Source organism: Mustela erminea, chromosome 4 (assembly GCF_009829155.1).
Source record: "Mustela erminea isolate mMusErm1 chromosome 4, mMusErm1.Pri, whole genome shotgun sequence".
NCBI lineage: Eukaryota > Metazoa > Chordata > Mammalia > Carnivora > Mustelidae > Mustela > Mustela erminea.
In genome coordinates, this window is record NC_045617.1 from 24,553,945 (window position 1) to 24,574,759 (window position 20,815).

General features: G+C 39.6%; 1 protein-coding gene across 2 annotated transcripts in view; it reads left to right on the forward strand.

Annotated features, from left to right (window-relative positions):
- The first annotated feature begins 346 nt into the window (after positions 1-346).
- The window catches only part of PDSS2 (decaprenyl diphosphate synthase subunit 2), a 256,817-nt gene continuing 236,348 nt past the window's right edge, over positions 347-20,815 (forward strand). For both annotated transcript variants that reach the window (XM_032338898.1, XM_032338899.1), the window contains exon 1: positions 347-943. In XM_032338898.1, coding sequence (XP_032194789.1) covers positions 648-943 — 296 coding nt within the window. In that variant the 5' untranslated portion in view covers positions 347-647. The remainder of the gene's footprint in view (positions 944-20,815) is intronic.

Here is a 20,815-nt window from a genome sequence, read left to right on the forward strand (position 1 = left end):
CTTCCGGGCGGGCTGGGAGCCATGAAAAGACTTGGCAGACACCGACCCTCGTCCATTACACAAATATTTCTGTGCGCCACTCTGTGCTTGGCGTTGGGCATGCTCTGATGAATCAGACTGGGCCGAAGCTCCGAATACGAGTGTACCACTCGGCCGCTTCCACGACCTAACCGACTTGGGTTAGGTCTTTCCAACCTTGGGAGAGCAGGAGGTGTGGGAGGAGCTTAAGCTTTCGCCCGACCCCATCGCCTTCCGGGACTCACGTCCAAAGCCCCGCCCCTTCGGGGGTGTTCACGACTGTGCCATAAAGTAGGGAACAGTCTTTGCTCCTGAACTACCCGCCTCTATCTTTACGACAGACCGTATTCCATCTCGCCAATATGGCGTCCCCCATTTAGGAGGCGGCCGTGGTTTCTACCCAGATAGCCGGGGGCAGTGCTGAGCTCCGGCAGTTGATTGTGTAACCCGAAGCGCTGAAAGCTGCAGTTAACGTGCTTTTCTGGTCACGCTTCCAGGAACTCACCCTCCTCTGAGAGTCAGGAGTTGCCGCTTTCTTCTAGTTCCTGCAAGTTCTTCCTCTGCCCCTGGTTTGTTCCTCGTGCCACCTCCGGACACCCCCAAGTCCCTGACATTCCCAGACTCAAACTATGAGCCTTCGGCAGCTGCTGTTGCGCTTGCCCCGTTATCTCGGGGTGTCGGGTTCCCCGCGTCGCTGGTGGTGGTCCCCGTCCCTCGATACCATCTCCTCGGTGGGCTCCTGGCGTGGTCAGTCCTCCAGGTCCCCGGGCCACTGGAACCAAGTGGTGTCAGAGGCAGAGAGGATCGTGGGCTATCCCACGTCTTTCATGAGCCTCCGCTGCCTGCTGAGCGACGAGCTCAGCAACATCGCTATGCAGGTGCGGAAGCTGGTGGGGACTCAGCACCCTCTGCTTACCACGGCCAGGTGAGCTACTTACTCCCTATCCTCCTGACACGCTCGAACCCACTCGAATCCTTTTTCCTGGCCGACACCCCCTGGCTCGCTCAGACTGACTCCCTGCTTATTTCTTTTTACCCCTTTCTTTCCTTAGCTCTCCTGGACGTTTGATGTCGTCTCTTCTCCAATCCGCTCACCTTAACTTTCTTCTCCGTTTGCTCAGCTGAGCTGATAAGTGGTTTAGTTTTGAGAAAACACCTGTAGTCTTCTCGCGTTTCTGCTTCTTAATTATTGAGGGTAAAAATGCCTCAGTGAATTGTAGAGAAATCGAGTAGGGATGTGGGTGTAAGTCACTTTGGGAAATGGTCTTTTAAAAATAGGATAGATTAATTTTCGGTTCTGGACTGTTCCAGTGGTCGCCTTCAAAAAAATGGGAGAGGGGGAGATGTTGCTGAAGGTAGACAGTTCTTTGCAACGAATATCCCAGCCTTAAAGTAAGAATCTATCCAGTCAGTAGTCACTGTCCTCTTGGGATTTTTATCACTTATTCTGGACTACTACTGTGAAACTTGCTATTAGGATTTTAAGACCACAACTTATGCTTCCAGTAAAAACAAACAAACAAAAACCTTTTTTATTTGAAAATAATTTCAAGCATACAGAAAAGTTGCAAGAATAAAAATAGTTTAATCAGATTCCCTATTCTAAACATATGTACATACTATTTACATTTATGTGTAAATACACACATGAATTATGAGAGTAGAATGCACACATCATGGTTCCTTATGCCTAAATATGTAATTGTGTATTTCCTAAGTGTAGGAATATTCTTAACAGTAATCAATTTAAACACATTTAATATTGATACTTTATTAATATACCATTGATATTCCAGTTTTGTTAATTGACCCAGAAATGTCCTTTATAGTATTCTTTCCTCTCTAGTTCAGGATCTAGCTTAGGATCATGTATTACAGTTAATAGTCATGTCTCTTTCATCTCCTTCAACTGGGAACATTTCCATAGCTTTTGCTTTTGTGAGTAGAGCTGTAGTTAGTTCTCAGATGGGGCAGTTTTGCCCCCTCGGGAACATTTGGTAGTACATTTGGTAGTATATGGAGGAGTCATGCCTGGGGCATGCTATTGGCACTTAGTAGTTAGAGGCCAGGGATGCAGTTAAACACCTTGGAATGCCCAGCACAGACCCTACAATGAAGAATTACGGGCCTCCCAATGTCAATAGTACCAAGGTGGAGAAATCCTAGACAAAAATTACCTTTATTTCCCCCATTTTCCTTTTTTAAATGAAACTTATTTTGAGGTAATTATAGATTCACACGCTGTTGGAAGAAATAATAGAGATCCAATGTACCCTTTACTCCTTTCTCCCAATGGTAACATCTGGCATAACTATAGTATCACAAGTAGATTATTGACATTGATACAGTCCAAGATGCAGAACATTTCTGTCACCACAAGGATCCCTTATGTTACTCTTTTCCAGCCACTCCCACTTCTCTTGCTTACCCCCTTGGTATAATTTTTTGAGACACCTGTCATTTCTTTGTTACTACAGAAGTGACCAAATAGCAATAAAGTGATTTTACTTGTCGGCATTGTTTCCAGTATCAGGAATATCATGTTATCAGTGGGCTAAACTTGTCCTGTAGTTAGAAGGTTAATTCTCTGTAGATTTTAGATGTTATACACTCAAAACACACACACACACACTCATATGTACTTACATGTTTTAAGGCTTATTAATGAAACTAATGAGCTTACCATCTAATTTAAAAGCTGTAACTACCAATCCTTCTGAAACTATCTGTACTCCACAGTCCACGTCCCTGAATCCCAGTGTACTGGATTTTGTGTTTGTTTTTCCTTTTTAAAAGCTATATTGGTGTTTCTCTAAATAATATGTTAAATTTTGCTCACTTTTGAAATTTATAAATATGGTAGCTTATTGCTTGTAGTCTGCTCTGCTTACTTTTTTATCCGTAATTGTTCCTAAGATTTGTCCATGTCGTGCTTAATTGTACTTCATTAGTTTTTCACTGGTGTATGAAATCCTGTTGTTTGACTATGCCATAGCCTTCTCTCAATCAGCATTTGAGTGGTTTGCATTTTTGTTTTATGAAAAATGCTGCTGTGAATGTGCTTGCGCATATCTCCAGGTGTACTTGTCTTGAGAGACTAGATGGAGGAGGAGTGTATGCACGTGTTCAGTTTTAGTAAATAATAGCAAATTGCTTTCCAAAATGATTGTACCAGCTGCTGCTCTCCTGAGCAATGTCTGAGTTCAGATTACTCCATGTTCTCCTAGCACTAGAACCTTGAAGTTTCTTAATTTTTGCTAATCAAATAGTGGGTTTCACTGCGTGTGGTGGTAATAGTAGTGTTAGTGGCAGGGCTCGTAATAGTACGTTGCATTGTGCCTATTATTGTCTTTGTAATAAAACATTGAAGTTAAAAGGGCAGAGCTGGAAAAGGCCTTATTAATGTGTATATTCTGAGAGTTGTAATTCATCTACTTAGTTGCCAGAGCATTAGAAGGGGTGTTGGAGAAGATGCCTTCTAAAGCCACCAGAGACACACTAGATGAAAGCTCGTAAGACTAATTGGCTCTAAAATTTCCTGGTTGTCGCCTGCCCTGACTGCCCAGTATCATAGCACAGTGAAAGAAGTGGAGAGAAACAAAATAAATAAGTTGCAGTAAAGGTGATAACATGTATGAATTGTTTTATTTTGTGAGAAAAGGAGGAGCTAACGTGCATGTAGTTTTATTATTCTTTGATAGTGTATCAAAATTTAAACTGTCTGAATTCATGGGCAGAACAAAAAAACCTTTGGGGGAGGATGTCCTATTTTTATCTGTTTTAGTAGCGGACCAAGCGTTTGATCCAAAGGGTAAGCAGACTGTGATTATTGTAAATTATAGCTAAAAACATGGATTAAGCAACTATATATTTTTGAATCATGTACACCTTACTTTGTTGAAATCTCATCAGCAAAGCATTAATAATTAAGAGGAAGGATGTGAGGGCTATCTGGCTGAAACATCGGTCACCCCATTGATTGCCATGGTTGATTTGGTTGATCTGGCTGGCTAGGTAGGTGTCCCCTTCCTCCCTCTCTGCTCCATGTGGGTCCCTCCTGAAGCTGTGTGCTCTGTTGAAGAAGACGACCTTCCCCGATAGAGGAGAGGACTGTTTTTCCATTAAGGATATACGAGTAGCTGCACTCCCCTGCTAGGACCTCCAAAAAAGCTCTCAAGGTCCATTTGTAGGAGAATGTAAGGTAGTGAAGCTTCCAAGACTGTAGACACATCCAAATGAGGTGCTGCATTTGGCAGTCTGCCTTTCTTAAAAAAAAAAAAAAGAGGAAGATGCTGTCATTATGTTAGCCAAGGATGGAAAGACCCCCTGTAGTTGATTTAGTTAAACATAGGAAACTGGACTTTGTAAATTCGTTTACAGTTTCATATTTTGGGTGTCTTATTATTGACTTAAATCAATATTCTAACCCCTTGGGTCATTTTACTTTTTGTTTAAATCTGCATGGTATGGTAGAGATGAATCATGTCTAATACCCTAAAATTTAGGTGAAGGGTGGGATTTTTGGTAAGGAAATCACTGTAATTTATTACTCACTACCTTCTCTTTCTTTACCTATGCCATCTCATCATGAAAGGAAAAAGAGCCTGGAAGTGTACTCTAACTCATTCAGAAGTGAGATTAAATTTAAAATCTTGGGGCACCTGGGTGGCATAGTTGATTAAGCACCAGACTCTTGGGCGCCTGGGTGGCTCAGTGGGTTAAGCTGCTGCCTTCGGCTCAGGTCATGATCTCAGGGTCCTGGGATCGAGTCCCGCATCGGGCTCTCTGCTCAGCAGGGAGCCTGCTTCCTTCTCTCTCTCTCTGCCTGCCTCTCAGTGTACTTGTGGTTTCTCTCTGTCAAATAAATAAATAAAATCTTTAAAAAAAAAAAAAAAAAAAAAAAAAAAAAAGCACCAGACTCTTGATTTTGGCTTAGGTCATGATCTCAGGGTTATGAGATTGAGCCACGTGAGGGCTCCGTGCTCAGTGGGGAGTCTGCTTCTCCCTCTCACTCTCCCTCTGTGCTCGCTATCTCTGTCTCACAGACATACACAAAATCTTTAAAAAGAAGAAGAAGAAATGACATGGGTAATATTTTAGGGTAGTTGTAGTATATTACATATCATTTCCTTTGTGATTCTTTTTTCTCCTTTTTTCCCTAGGCTCTCATACTTCTTCTGGGTAAAGGGAGGACCTGAAAAGCAAGTGCAGTAAAGTAAAATGAACAGCAAGAAAGGAATTAAAATAGTTAAAACAATATTGGGAGGGGGAAGGTAGGAGGAATCATTCTACATTATGTCAAGTCATAGATACAATTTCATTGATCAAGACAGTGGTATTGGCAGAGGAATAGACAGATCGATGGAACAGAATAGAGAACCCAGAAATAGATCAACACAAATATGCCCGGCTGATTTTTGACAAAGGAACAAAAGCAATTCAGTGGAGGGAGAATAGTCTTTCTAACAAGGTGCTGGAGTGATTGGACATCATTGGCAAAAAACGAACCCTGACCTACACCTCACACCTTAAGAAAAAAAAAAAAGGAAAATGGATACCTGTGAGATCAATGTAAAATGAATTTAAATGTGAAATGTAAAACTGTATAACTTTTAGAAGAAAAATAGAAAACATCTCTATGATCTGGGGCTAGGTAAACAGTTACTAGACATAACACCAAAATCCCATTTCATAATAGAAAAAAAAAGGTCAGGAATTTGACTTCATCAAAATTAAAGTCTTTGTAGGGGTGTCTGGGTGGCTCAGTTGGTTAAGCAGCTGCCTTTGGCTCAGGTCATGATTCCAGGGTCCTGGGATTGAACCCCACATCGGGCTCTCTGCTCAGCAGGGAGCCTGCTTCCTCCTCTATCTTTGCCTGCCTCTCTGCCTGCTTGTGATCTCTCTCTGTCAAATAAATAAATAAAATCTTTATGATAAGATAACTGCTACTTACCTGCTAGATAGGCTAAAATGTAAAGTACTGACAATCTGATGTCCTCTGTGAAGATGCAGAGAAATGAAACCAGATTTCTTTTAACGTTGCTGATGGGAATGTAAAAATGGTACAGCCGCACCGAGAAACAGCTTGGCAGTTTCTTATAAAATTAAACATACACTTCCCATACAAACCAGTGATCGTACCCCAGAGAATTTACTCCAGAGAAGTAAAAACTTGGGTCAAAACCTATACTCAAATGTTTATAGCAACTTTATATGTAATAGCCCCAAATTGGAATAACCCAGATGTCATTCAGTGGTGAATTGTTGAACAAACGATATTGCAGCCATGAAATGAAACCCTGTTCAACAATGAAAATAACTGAACTATTTATTCATACAACAATTTGAATGAATCTGGAAAGAATTAGGGTGAAAGGGATAAGTCAATCCACACTACTGGTGGGAATGTAAAAAGCCACTACAGAATACAGTATGGTGGTTCCTCAGAAAAATTAAAGAATTACCATGTGATCCAACGATTTCATTTCTGGGTTTATAGCCAAAAAAAAAATTGAAAGCAGGGTCTCAGAGAGATTTCCATTCTCCCATGTTCATGGCAGCATTGTTTCCAATAGCCTAGTGGTGGAAGCAGCCCAGATGTCCATCAGTAGGTGAATGGATAAACAAAATATTGTGTACATATAATGGAATATTATTCAGCCTTAAAAAGGAGATTCTGGCACATGTTGCAACATGGTAAACCTTGAGGACATTATGTTAAATCAAATGAGCCAGTCACAAGAAGACAGATACTGTATTATTTCATTGATATGAGGAATCTAGAGTAGTCTCATTCACAGAAAGTAAAATGGTGATTGCCAAGGGCATAGAGTTTCAGTTTTGTAAGATGAAAAAGTTCTGGAGATTGGTTGCGCAACATTGTGAATATAGTAAACTGTACATTTAAAAAATGGCTAAGATGGTAAATTTTATGTGTGTCTTACCCCAAAAAAAAGTCAATCTTAGAAGTTTATATATTGTTGGAAAGAAAGAATTTCCTCTACCCTTCAAGATCCTTCTAGTTGGACTAAGAATTAAAATGACATGAGACAGGGGCGCCTGGGTGGCTCAGTGGGTTAAGCCACTGCCTTCGGCTCAGGTCATGATCTCAGGGTCCTGGGATCGAGTCCCGCATCGGGCTCTCTGCTCAGCGGGGAGCCTGCCCTCTCTCTTTCTCTGCCTGCCTTTCCGTCTACTTGTGATTTCTCTCTGTCAAATAAATAAATAAAATCTTTAAAAAAAAATGACATGAGACAGATTAACAGGAGAAAATCAAATTTAATAGCATATATGTGGGAATTCACATAGACATGAAATTCCAAAGAAATGAAGCAAGGAGATGGTTATATGGGCTAAGAAGAGGAGGAGGCGTATGGGTATTACAAAGGGGAGAAAGACCATTAGCAGGAAGGTGAAAGGAGATATTTGGAAACAAATGTTGCCCAATTATTCAGATAAGTTTCTCAGGGAAAGAGGAGAATTATTCAGATAAGTTTCTCAGGGAAAGAGCTCTGTTATTAGCTCTCTTCCTGGTATGAGCATGCAGTTGATGGGGAGGTGAAGAGTTTTTCCTTGATCTGCTGGGTTTCAATTGCTTTTAACTCAAAATAATGTTCATGCCAAATTAGCCAATCTTGGGACAGCCTGCCCTTGGCCCCTGCAATACTGTATGATTCCATTTATACAACATTCTCAAAATGACAAAACTATGGAGATGGAGGACAGATTAATGCTTGCTAGAGTCAGGGACAGAGTGGGCAGCAGGGAGGGTATAAATACAAAGAGGTATTTTGTGGTGATGGAACATTTCAGTATCTTTTTTTTTTTAAACATTTTAGTATCTTGATTTTTTTAGAAAAAGATTTTATTTATTTGACAGATAGAGATCACAAGTAGGCAGAGAGGCAAGCAGAGAGAGAGAGAGAAAGAGAGGAGGAAGCAGGCTCCCTGCCTAGCAGAGAGCCTGATGCGGGACTCAATCCCAGGACCCTGAGATCATGACCTGAGCTGAAGGCAGAGGCTTAACCCACTGAGCCACCCAGGCAGCCCCAATATCTTGATTTTGATAGTAGTTACATGAATCTCTACATGGGATAAAGGTGTTAAAACTATGTACACTGACACATACAAATGAATACAGGTTAAGAAAAATGCTGAAAATGGAATAAGGCTGTAGTTTTGTGTTTTGTTTTGTCTTAAGATTTATTTATTTGATAGAGAGAGCCGGGGGAAGGGGGCAGAGGGAGAGAATTGAAGCAGACTCCGTGCTGAGCGTAGAGCCTAACGTGGGGCTTGATCTCACAATCCATGAGATTACAACCTGAGCCAAAACTAAGAGTCATACGCTCAACTGACTGAACCACTCAGGCTCCTAGGTCTGTAGTTTTGTTAACACTAATGGACAAATGTTAATTTTTGGTTTTCATATACTGTATTACAGCTGAAGACTGAGGAAAGCCAGATAAAGGATACATAGGACTCTATACTATTTTTGTAACTCTCTGTGAGTCTGTAATTATTTAATTATTTTAAAAAGCTGAAAAGAATCTCTTTGAATTGAGAGAGAGAATGAATGAGTGAATTAACCAACAAACAAGCAGTAGGCTTAGGAGATAGGAGACCTGCATGTTCTAGTTTTATTCTGTCAGTAGGTAACGGTATGACCCAGGTAAGTTATTCCTTGTTTTCTGGGCTTTAGTTTCCTAAGCAGTGAAGTAAGGAGTTTGTATAAATGATTTCCAAAGGTGTTGCCATTTCTATATTAGTATACAAATTAGTGTTGTAATTGAATATGGCAGGTAAGAGAGCCATTGTCATTTCTCAAGCAGGGAGTGAGCAGATTGGATGCAATGTGGTAACACAGATCCATGATCCTTTTCCTATTATTTAAAAATCCTAAAGGCTCAGAAAACAGAATGTTTTTTCATGCTCATAAATCTGACCTGAACTGATGAGTGATTATTTATAGTCTTTATTTATTCCACTTAATGTGAATATTCATGCATTTTTTGCTGCAGAAATATTCATGTGTTTGATTACAGGGTGCTGCCCCAGATCCTACTGGAGTGCAGGGGAGAATGCACTTTCCCAAAATCAGAAAAATTTTGAATTGGTTTCAGGGACTTTGGATGAGATATTGTGGACCTGTCCAAGCTGGACAGTGGATGGACTAGAAGGTATGTGATGTAGATTGGTAACGTGGTGGGGGTTTAACATGGCAACAGTCTATCAACCCTTATTTCCTCACAACTTGTACCCTATGGTTTGTTATTACCTTGCTGATTAAATGTGATTATCCACTTGTGCAAAATATATATTTTTTATTTTTAATCATTTAAATTTCTGTATAAATCATTACAGATCTCCCCTACTGTCTGAAAGTAGAGCGTTTCTGTGAAGCCTTCGATAAGCCAAAATGGCATCAAGCAAAAGAAGCAATTACCATTAATTTATATGGAAAACTTTTTGAGTATTCCCAGACCCAAAAAATAATCTCCCTTAGGCTTTTTTTGATATCTTAGGACACATCTTGCTAACGAATGCACAAAATAAATCGAGATAAAGCACAGATGTTCACAGATACAGTTCAAAGCTACAGTAGTTTGATGCTAAGATGCTGAGTGTAGTTCCCAGGGAAGGATCTTGGTGGTTCCAGTCTCGCTGCTCCGGGTGTGTGCTGCTTCTGTAACGGCTCACTGCAAAACAAACGTTGAACGCTATTTTTGCTTTTTGCCTTTTTTCATAAAAGTGAAAATCCTCTTTGTATTTCTTTTGGTCAGTGAACTAATATATGTCTTTTGTAAAGCAAAGTGGCTCTAATGTGAACTTTTGAAAGGCAGGGTATTCTGTATTATTTTGTTTGAAGTACTTTTAGTTTTATATATACCTACTGTCAAGAACTGAAATGTTTTTAATAACCATATGGAGGACACTTTATTGTTTCTAAGGTAATGACTTACTTTTTTCACATAGAATTAAATTTTTGTTGTTTATACATAGTTGATATTGAGTAATATGGCCTTATTTGTTTTCGTTGATTACTGTTGACATATTTGGCTTTTAGGATTAAATTTTTGTTTAAATACTCTTATCTTTTTACTTTTGCCTTGATCTCTATTGCACATTTACATAGGTAGGACTAATTTAGTATCATTTAATGGAGACAAATTATGACATTTCATCTCTCTCTAAGGGGGTGTTGATTCCTTGGCAGACACTTTTTGTTCCTGAGTTCACTACAGTTACTTGGCTACCTATAAAGCCTTATTAGTCTTTTCTGCATGTTAAAATTCTTCAGAGATCTTTGAATTTATTATTAGAAATTTAATTTTAGTCTCTTCCATGTTTATAAAAGATCTTTTCTAGATTTAGTTCTGTAATTACCGACTGAAAACCTGCGTTACTTATGAAGGACTTTTTTTTTTTTTTTTGGATGACTAGGAGAAAATTAAAAATTTTAATTCATTCCACAAATATTTGAGGTGCTCTTGGCATGGAATGTACAAACAAGAATAAGACACAGTTGCTTCCCTTCAGGAATTCATCAGAGATGGTATAGTGAGCCTGAGCTCTATAATCAGACTGTTTAGATTTATATCCTGTCTCTACAACTACCAAGTTATGTGATCTCAGGCAATTTCCTTAACCTTTTTGTGTTTTAGTTTCCTCATTTGTAAAATGAGAATAATAATAGTACCTATATCTTAGGGTTTTATGAAGATTAAATGGGTAAATACAGGTAAAGTGCTTAGAAGAGTATCTGGCACATAAAAAGTATCCAAGTGTTAGCAATTTTCATTATTGAAATTCATTTCAGTGGGGAGATGTGCTAATAGTGAGAGTACCTTGGGATATATGCTATAGTATGTGTGAATGATATGCTGTAGAGACAGTGATAAAAAAAAAAAATCTCTACAGAAAATTGAAGACTTTCAAAGATTAGATGACCTAAGAGTTGGGTCATGTTGGATGGAAAGGAAATGACCAAGGCAGGGACATTGAGAAGAAATTGCTTAGTCAGCGGTAGAGAAGTAGTAGTTTGGTGTGGTCTGAACACGGGATGGGATGAAACATAAAGGGTAGGTTGAACATATATGTCACTTCTGCCAAGACAGAGTAATGAATGCTAAACAAGTAGGAAACTGGACAAAAAATATGAAACAGTTGTATTCTTGGAGTACGAAGCAGTATAGGGTTGTGATTCTATGAAAGGGAGCACAGATGAGATGAAAACTATCACTCTGGCTTTGTGCTGGGAGGTATTTTCCAAATAGCCACACAGAGAGAGGAACAGGAGTAGAGGATGGTGGTATCGGTGAGTTTGAGACAGATCAGATTTTGGGGAAGCGAAGGCAGCAGGAAATTGTGGGGCAGAATATGGAGAAGAAGGAGTATACAAAGAAAGGCTCCAGACAGCTGAGGGGCCCACCTGAGTTTCTGAAGTATGAGCTGCACATACGTAGGATGAAAGTCCGTGAGGCTGGGGAGCTATAAGCTGGCAGATCTCAGAGTTCTCACAGAGCTGGGAGGCATCTGAATTCTAACTGGACATTATGGAAAGACTTTGTTGAACAGCCAGGCACTCCGTGAAGACCCCAGAAAATTATGCCTCAGTAATAGGGATAAACCAGCTTTAGAGGGCAGACTGGTCGAGAACCTCCCTAATAAAACTAAACAGCAAGTCTTGCAAAGATCAGGCTAACCCAGAAGTAGTTTAACTGCCAGCCAAAGCACACCGAAATTCTTTTTTTTTTTTTTTAAAGATTTATTTATTTATTTGACAGACAGAGATCACAAGTAGGCAGAGAGGCAGGCAGAGGGGGGGGGGGAAGCAGGCTCCCCGCTGAGCAGAGAGCTTGATGTGAGGCTTGATCCTAGGACCCTGGGATCATGACCTGAGCCGAAGGCAGAGGCTTTGACCCACTGAGCCACCCAGGCGCCCCGCACACCGAAATTCCTAAAAGGAAGATTAAAATCCAGTCACTCATCAGCACAATTTAACAATATCCAACATCCAATTAAAAATTATAGGACAGGGGCGCCTGGGTGGCTCAGTGGGTTGAGCCGCTGCCTTCGGCTCAGGTCATGATCTCAGGGTCCTGGGATCGAGTCCCGCATCGGGTTCTCTGCTCAGCAGGGAGCCTGCTTCCCTCTCTCTCTCTGCCTGCCTCTCTGTCTACTTGTGATCTCTCTCTGTCAAATAAATAAATAAAATCTTTAAAAAAAAATTATAGGACATTTCAAGAAGCAGGAAAATATGACATATACCAGGAGAAAAATCGGTCAGTAGAAACAGACCCGTAAGACCCTGATGATGGAATCAGTAGATAAGACTTATCCTAAATATGCTCAAGTTTTTATTTTTTAAATTTATTTTAATTTAAAAAACATTTTTAAATTTAAATTCAATTAATTAACATATAATGTATTATTGGTTTCAGAGGTATAGGTTGTGATTCATCAGTCTTATGTAACACCCAGTGCTTGTAACATCACATGCCCTCCTTAATGTCCCTCACCCAAGTACCCTATCCTCCACCACCTCCCCTCCAGCAACCTTAGTTTGTTTCTTATGATTAAGTGTCTCTTATGGTTTGTCTCCCTCTCTGGTTTTGTCTTGTTTTATTTTTTCCTCTCTTCCCCTATGAACCTCTGTTTTGTTTCTTAAATTCCACAAATCAGTGACATCATATGATAATTGTCTTTCTCTGATTGACCTGTTTCACTTAGCATAATACCCTGTAGTTCCACCCACGTTGTTGCAAGTGGCAAGTTTTCTTTTTTTATGGCTGTGTAATATTCCATTGTATATATAGACCACATCTTCTTTATCCATTCATCTGTCTCTGAACATTTGGGCTCTTTCCATAGTTTGGCTGTCATGGACATTGCTGCTATAAACATTGGGGCGCAGGTCAAATCGCTACATTTGATCTCTGGGGTACATACCCATTAGTGCGGTTGCTGGGTTGTAGGGTAGCTGTATTTTCAACACTTTGAGGAACCTCCATACTGGTTTCCAGAATGGTATTAACAGCCTGCATTCCCACCAACAGTGTAGAAGGGTCCCTATCCTCAAGTTTTTAAAAGAAAGCATGAATAATGATACATGTGATAGAAAAAATATGTAAAGGGTAATATCTGGGGTGCCTGGTTGGCTCAGTGGGTTTAGCCTTTACCTTCGGCTCAGGTCATGTTCTCAGGGTCCTGGGATCGAGCCCTGCATTGGGCTCTCTGCTCAGCAGGAGCCTGCTTCCCCACCCCCCACCTGCCTCTCTGCCCTCTGTCAAATGAATAAATAAAATCTTTTGAAAAAAGTAATATCTGTAACTGAAAGTTCAATATGTAAAAGGAAAAAATTTATCTGGATTGGCTCAACAGTAGATTAGACCCTGAAGAAGAAAAGATAAGTGAACTGAAGACATAACAATAGGTACCCTTTCCAATCTGATACAGAGGCTCCATGAACAATTATAGCTAATATTCTTAATAGTGAAAGCCTGAATGTTTTCTACAACAGGACTCAAGGATATTCTCCTTTCCTCTTCTGTTAAAATTTTACCAGACGTTCTAGCCAGTCAAGAAAAAGAATTTAAAAGCATATTGGGTTAGAAAATAACAGCAAGTCTTAATTACTAAATAACATCACATGCTAGGAAATCCCTAAGAATTTACAAAAAAGTTACTAGAGCTGATAAGCAAGTATAGCAAGCATAAGTTATATAATGTCAAAATATACAAACCAATTGTGTTTTCTTATATCAGCAATGAACAGTTGGAAAATGGATTTGCAAAATGTTCACTGTAATATAAAAAACATGAAATGCTGAGGGATAAATTTAACAAAATACATACAAAGTCTGTACATTGAGAGCTATAAAACACTGGTGGGGAAATTAAAGATGACATAAATATACCCTGTTCATGGATTGGAAGAATTAATATTATTAAAATGTCTCTTCTTCCCCAAATTCATCTATAGATTTAACATAATCCCAATCAAAATTTCTACAGCTGATTTTTTGTCAAAATTGATAAGCTGATCTAAAATTAATCTGTGATTGCAAAGATTCACAATAGCTAAAACAATTGTGAAATATAATCGTGCAATGCTAGCATCACATGATTTCAAAACTTCTAGATAGCTACAGTAAACAAGACACTGAAGGACTGGTGTACAGACAGGCATATACATCACTATGACTGAATATAGTTCTGAAATGGACCCACAGGTATATATGGTAATCCATTTTTGACAAAGGTAGCAAGGCAGTTAAGTGGGCAACGGATAGTATTTTCAACAAATGGTGTTGGGGGAAAACCTCATGCCATAAAGAACAGTGACCTTGAAGTGGATCCTATACCTAAACATAAAAACTAAAATACAAAAATTCTAAAAGAAAACTCAGGGAAAAAAGTTGTGACTTTGAAGTAAGTAGAGAATTTTTAGAAAACATGAAGTGTAAAAGAAAAAAAGAACTAGAGTTCATTGACATTTAAAACTGCACTTAAAAAAAATGCTGTTAGGAAAATAAAATGGCAATAGGGCGCCTGGGTGGCTTATTTGGTTGAGCATATAGCTCTTGGTTTCTGCTCAGGTCGTGATCTCATGGGTTGTGGGGTTGAGCACCTCCTCGGGCTCTATGCTCAGCGGGGAGGTTGCTTGAAGACTCTCTCCCTCTGCCCCTCTTGCTCTTGACCGTGCGTGCTCTCTCCCTCTCAGATAGGCAGGTAGGTAGATAGATAGGTAGATAGAAAAGAGCAAGCCACAGAGTGGGATAAAATATACACATGTCTGACAAAGGGCTGGAACGTACAAAGAAGTCTTAAAACTAAAGCAGACAGCCAACTCAAAAATTGGGAAAGATTTGGACATTTTACAAAAGAGGTTACCTAGCCAATTAGTAAAACTGAAAATGACAACATGCTTAACATCATCAGTCACCTCAAAATGCAAACAAAGTAAAACCAGAAAGAGATGTCACTGCATACAAACAAAAATGGCTAAATTTAGGAAGTCTGACCACGGTAAATGTTGGTGAGAATGTGGAGCAGCTGGAACTGTCCTATGCTGCTAATGGGACTATAAAATGGTACAGCCACTCTGAAGAACTATTTGGTCTTTTTTAAAAAAAAGGTTAAGCATACCCTTGCACCTTATAATCCAGCAATCCCACTGCAGGGTATTGAAATGATAGAGAATGAAACAAATGTGCAGTCTTTTTTTTTTTAAGATTTTATTTATTTTTTTTGTCAGAGAGAGAGAAAAAGTGAGTGAGGACAAGCAGGGAGAGCAGCAGGCAGAGAGAGACGCAGGCTCCCTGCTGAGCTGGGAGCCCGATGTGGGACTCCATCCCAGGACCCTGGGATCATGACCTGGGCCAAAGGCAGCCGCTTAACCCACTGAGCCACCCAGGTGTCCCTGCAGTCAGAGATTTTAACACAATTATTCAGAGCAGTTTTATTTACTGTAGGCATAAACCGTAAACAGTCTAAATGTCTATCTCAGGTGAATGGAATATCCTTCAGAAAGAAAAATGAGGGGCACCTGGGTGGCTCAGTTGTTGAGCGTCTGCCTTTGGCTCAGGTCGTGATCCCAGGGTCCTGGGATCGAGCCCTGTGTTGGGCTCCCTGATTAGTGAGAGAGGCCTGCTTCTCCCTCTCCCACATCACCTGCCTGTGTTCCTGCTCTTGCTGTCTCTCTGTCACATAAATAAATAAAATCTTAAAAAAAAATTTAAAAAGAAAGAAAAATGAGTTGATTAATGATTCACTCAATAACATGGTTGGATCTCAAGAACATTATGCTGAGTGAAAGAAGCCAGATACAAAGGAATGCCTGCTGTATGATTTCATTTACATGGAAAATCTAGAATAGGTAAAATCATACTGACGGAAAGCATCCACTTTCGTTGTTTGCTTGGGGCCTTAACGGGAACAAAGGAATTTTTAGGATACTAGAAATGTACCATATCTTTGTTGTGGTGGCAGTTACACAGATGTACACATTTGGCAAAACATTTTACTGTACACTTAAAATGTGTATGTTTTATTGTTAGTGACTGTTACTGAATGTGTCATTTTTATTGCTAAAGGGTGTTCCTCTGCATGGATATAAGCAAATTGTTTATCTGTTCACCTTAAATGAACATTTTGATTGCTTGTAGCTTTTGGCTATTGTGAATAAAGCTGATATGAATTAAAGTTGTTTTAAAAATAAAAAAGGAGGGGCGGCTGGGTGGCTCAGTGGGTTAAAGCCTCTGCCTTCACCTCAGGTCATGATCCGAGGGTCCTAAGATCGTGTCCCGCATTGGGCTCTCTGCTCAGCAGGGAGCCTGCTTCCCTTCCTATCTCTCTCTCTGCCTGCCTCTCTGCCTGCTTGTGATCTCTGTCTGCCAAATAAATAAATAAATAAATAAATAAAAGAAATGAAAAAGGAAAAGTTGAGCTAGATTTTGAGGAGCTTCTTTATGTAGTGTTAAGATCTAATTTAAATTTGAAATCAGCGGAGACCACTAAGGTTAAGTGGTAGAGAGATTTGAATAGATATTTCTTTTGAAAGCTGATTTTTGTAGCTATGAAAGTTGTGGGTTGCAGAAAAGATAAACTGGAGGCAGGAAGGCCTGGCTATAATCTAGGTTGGTATAATCTAGTTATTTCTATAGGTTGCTATAATCCAGTCCTTTCTCCCCCTGTACAGCTTTATTGAGATGAATGGTCAAGTAAAATTATATATAGTTTACAATGCGATTATTTGATATATGTACACCTTGTAGGGTGATTACCTCACATAATTACCTTTGTATGTGCACTAGTGTGTGTGGTGAGAATGCTGAAGATCTATTCTCATAGTAGATTTCAAGTATACAGTTGGGTGTTACTAGCTATAGTCACCATGCTGTATATTAGATACTCAGTACTTATTTTCTTACAACTGAAAGCTTTTATCCTTTGACCAGCATCTCCCCAATTTTCCTACTCCCCTAGTACCTGGTAATCATCATTCTACTGTCTTTTTATATGGGTTGAGTTTGACCTCTGCATTTTCCCCCCTTTTTTCCAGATTCCAGATATAAGTGGGATCATACAGTATTTGTCTTTCCCTGTCTGGCTTATTTTATTTAGCATAATGTCCTCTGGGTTCATCTGTGTTTTTGCAAATGGCAGGATTTCCTTCTTTCGCATGATTGAATAATATTCCACTGTGTGTGTGTGTGTGTGTGTGTGTGTGTTTATATATCACATACTCATTAACATTTATCAGTCAATGAATTGTCGTTCCCCTATCTTGGCTTAAGTTGTTCCCATATACTGGCTGTCATGAATAGTGCTGAACACGGGAGTGTAGGTATTGCTTCAAGACAGTGTTTTCATTTCCTTCAGATGGATACCTAGAACTGGGATTTTCTGGATCTTGTGATAGTTCTGTTTTTAATTTTTTCAGGACCCTCCATATTGTTTTCCGTAATCACTGTACCAGTTTACATTCCCACCAGTAGTGCACAAGAATTCCCTTTTGTCCTTATCCTTGCCAACGCTTACTATCTCCTGTCTCTTGGTAAAAGGCATCCTAACGGGTGTGAAGCAGTATCTCATTGTGGTTTTGATTTACATCTCCTTAATGATTAGTGTTGAGCACCTTTTCATGTACTTGATTGCCATCTCTGATTTCTTTGGAAAAATGTCTTTTCAGGTCATTTGCCCATATTTTCATTGGATTATTATTGTTATTATGATTTTGCTGCTGAGATATATGGTTTGCAAATATTTTCTCCCATTGTGTAGTTACCTTTTCATTGTGTTGATTGTTTGCTGTATAGAAGCTTTCAGTTTGATATAGTATTACTTGTTTGTTTTTTGTTTTGTTGCCTTTGTTTTTAGAGCTAAGACCAATGTCAAGGAGCTTATTCGTTGTTTTCTTTTGGAGTTTTACAGTTTTAGGTTTTACATATAAGTCTTTAACCAGCTTCAAGTTGATTTTTGTGAATGGTGTAAGATAGGGATCCAGTTTCATTCTTCATTCATTTCTTCTTTCAGCAGCTGGTCAAGTGTGTCCCCTAGTGGCCAGGTACTGTGCTTATTACCAGGGGATTCAAAGAGCACAAGGCACTGAACTGCAACTCCCCTACCCCTTAACAAAAATTATATTCAAATAAGGGAAATAGATGCACAAAACAATAAGTGTAATAAAATGTTGGACTAAAAGTATTTTCAAGTAAAATGAAGATACAAAGTATAGAGGGGTCCACTAGGCAGGGGGCTAATGAATCAGGAATGCTCAATGAAATGACTTGAGTTAAATATTAAAAATTGAGAAGGTGTTTTTGGTGATAAAGGAATATGAGGGTAGGGTATGAACTTGGGCAGTGATGGTGGAATTGAATTATCAAAAATGGATTTAAGGTACATTTGCAAAGTGGAGTTGACAGGACTTGGTAATTTTGAAAGTAAGAGAACAGAGTTGAGGCTAAGCTAAGAATGAGCTAAATAATTGACTATGTTGAGGTACCATTAATTGATAGAAGGCATACAGGAGGAGAAGCATGTTTGGGTACAGAGTATAGGGGGAGGGTTTTTTTTTTTTTTTTAGATTTATTGAACTTGAAGTGTTTGTGGCATGTGGAGATGTCCAGAATGCAGTTAGAATGGCTCCAGTGCTCCTAATGGAAGTAGACATGAGCTAGAATTGGAGGGTAAGATTTGAAGCCATAGGGATTTATTGTCTTTTAGGAAGGGGATATAGAATAATGTTAGTGTTGTTTGATTAAAAAGGAAGAAATTGATTTTGGATTACTTAAGCAAATAAAAGAAATTTATTGGAAAGACACTAGATAGATCACAGTTTCAAAGAGGGAGTTAGAAAACCAGGCCTTAGAAAGAATGGAAACTGGGGAAGCTCTAAGGGTTATCAGAAGCATGAATTTGGGGACAATTTCTCTGCAGTACAGCACTGTTTTCAGGTAATTTTGGCTCTGGCTGCCTTTTGTCCTCATATGGCTTCTCAAAGCTCAAATTCCTGTAAGGGAAGATTAATTTGGCCTTTCTTTCATCTTGTGACTATTGTAGATCAGTTCCTTTACTGGCAAATGTTATACTGTGAGCTGCCCTGCCTGGGTCATTGCCCTCTCCTTTGGCCAGTTAGGGGGTAACTACTGTATTTCAGACCAACTTGAACCTCACAGAATAAGGGAAAGGAATTTCCTTAAAGGAAGATGAAGTGTAATGAGACAAAGGGAAAATAGGTTCTGGGCAGGACACCCCCCCTCTCCCTTAATCCTGAGCTTAGTGGCTGCATGAAGCTATTGGTGCAGCTTGAGGGGTAGGTGGCATGTAGGAGTGTACATGATCCGATAGCCAACATAATTGTGCATTCAGATCCTATTTAGGCCTGCGTCTGTTTTCTTTGATGATGGCCTGCTGGAATTTAGAATTAAATGCATCCAATAATGATGAATGATGAGCTACAGGACTGCATGGTCATATAACATTGTTGTATTCAGTTTTCACCAGTCTACTAGTGAGCCAGGTGATTTTTCTCAAAAGGAAATAGTTACTTCATTTGCTTGCTGAAGGGGCCATAGCCTTGTTCCAAAACTGTTGGCGGGGGGCTGTGCGGTATTAATTGGGTCCTTTTGACAGGTTCAACACATTATTATAGATGGAGGCATCTTTTGACTTGTCTATGCAGTCATAATGTTGTAGGGGAGGAGGGCAGTATGTACACCTGCTATTTAAGCAAGGAGTGTCCCACCCAGAACTTGTTACCCCTTTGTCTGGTGTCAACATCTCACCTTTCCTTTAGAAATTTTAGAAATTTCCCCTAAAAATGCAGTGATTTTGATAAAGAAATGGAATTCATTCAGCTTCTCCTTTGTACTTGATACTGTAATATTCCTTCCTCCTGAGCCAGAGAGCCATTGTGGGATTCTGTCAGTTTGTGGGAATATCTGAAAAGTAGGATGTGTTAGTCTCACAATGACTACTGTGAGAAGAGGCTGAGTTGGAATCTCTCTGCATGACTCATAAGTCGTCACTCTGACCATGGGCCAGTGGGGTATTCTTAATTCCTAAGAGTTAATGTTAGCTCAGAGCTAGTAGGTAATCATCGAGGGCATTGGGTATTTCCCTTTCAACAGCTCATGATTACCTGGGTAAATGGCTAAAGATCATTTGGAAAAAAAAAAAAAAAGGTATTCCATAAGGGAATTGGCCTCCAATTCATTTAACAACTGTGGGTCTTGGCTTTGGGTCAGAGGTCGGACTCTCTAAGTGTCTCATACTGGTCTCTGTTCACTAATTGTAGAGCTGTTTGTTTTTAGCTATTTAAATCCAAACAGATCTTAGTGGGATGGCCCTTCATTTGAATTCTTGGGTCTGATTAATGAAATATAGATAGGGATTTCTGCCTATCACAGCAAAGCCTGAGATTACCGAATATTACCCTGCTGACTTGTTGGATCACCATGTCCACTTTGCTTCTGGCAATTAACAGCTACCACCTGGACCCACCCAACCTTCCCTGAGCTCCTCCCAGCACTTTCTGAGTTTAGGGAGTCCATGTCAGTTGCAGTTCCTCCCACCCAAATCCTTAGCCCTAGCAAGAGCTGTTGGAACGGTTAGTAATGATTGTACTGTGCCCCTTACCAATCCTTTTCTGATGTCAAGAGTGAAGGGAGAATCTTCTGGGCCCAGTTGGGAGACTGAGGAAGAAGAGTATGTTATATGAATAAAAGTTGATAGTTTGAATAGAGGAAAAGTGGTTCGTGAATCACATCTTTACACCATGGGCTTCGCTTTT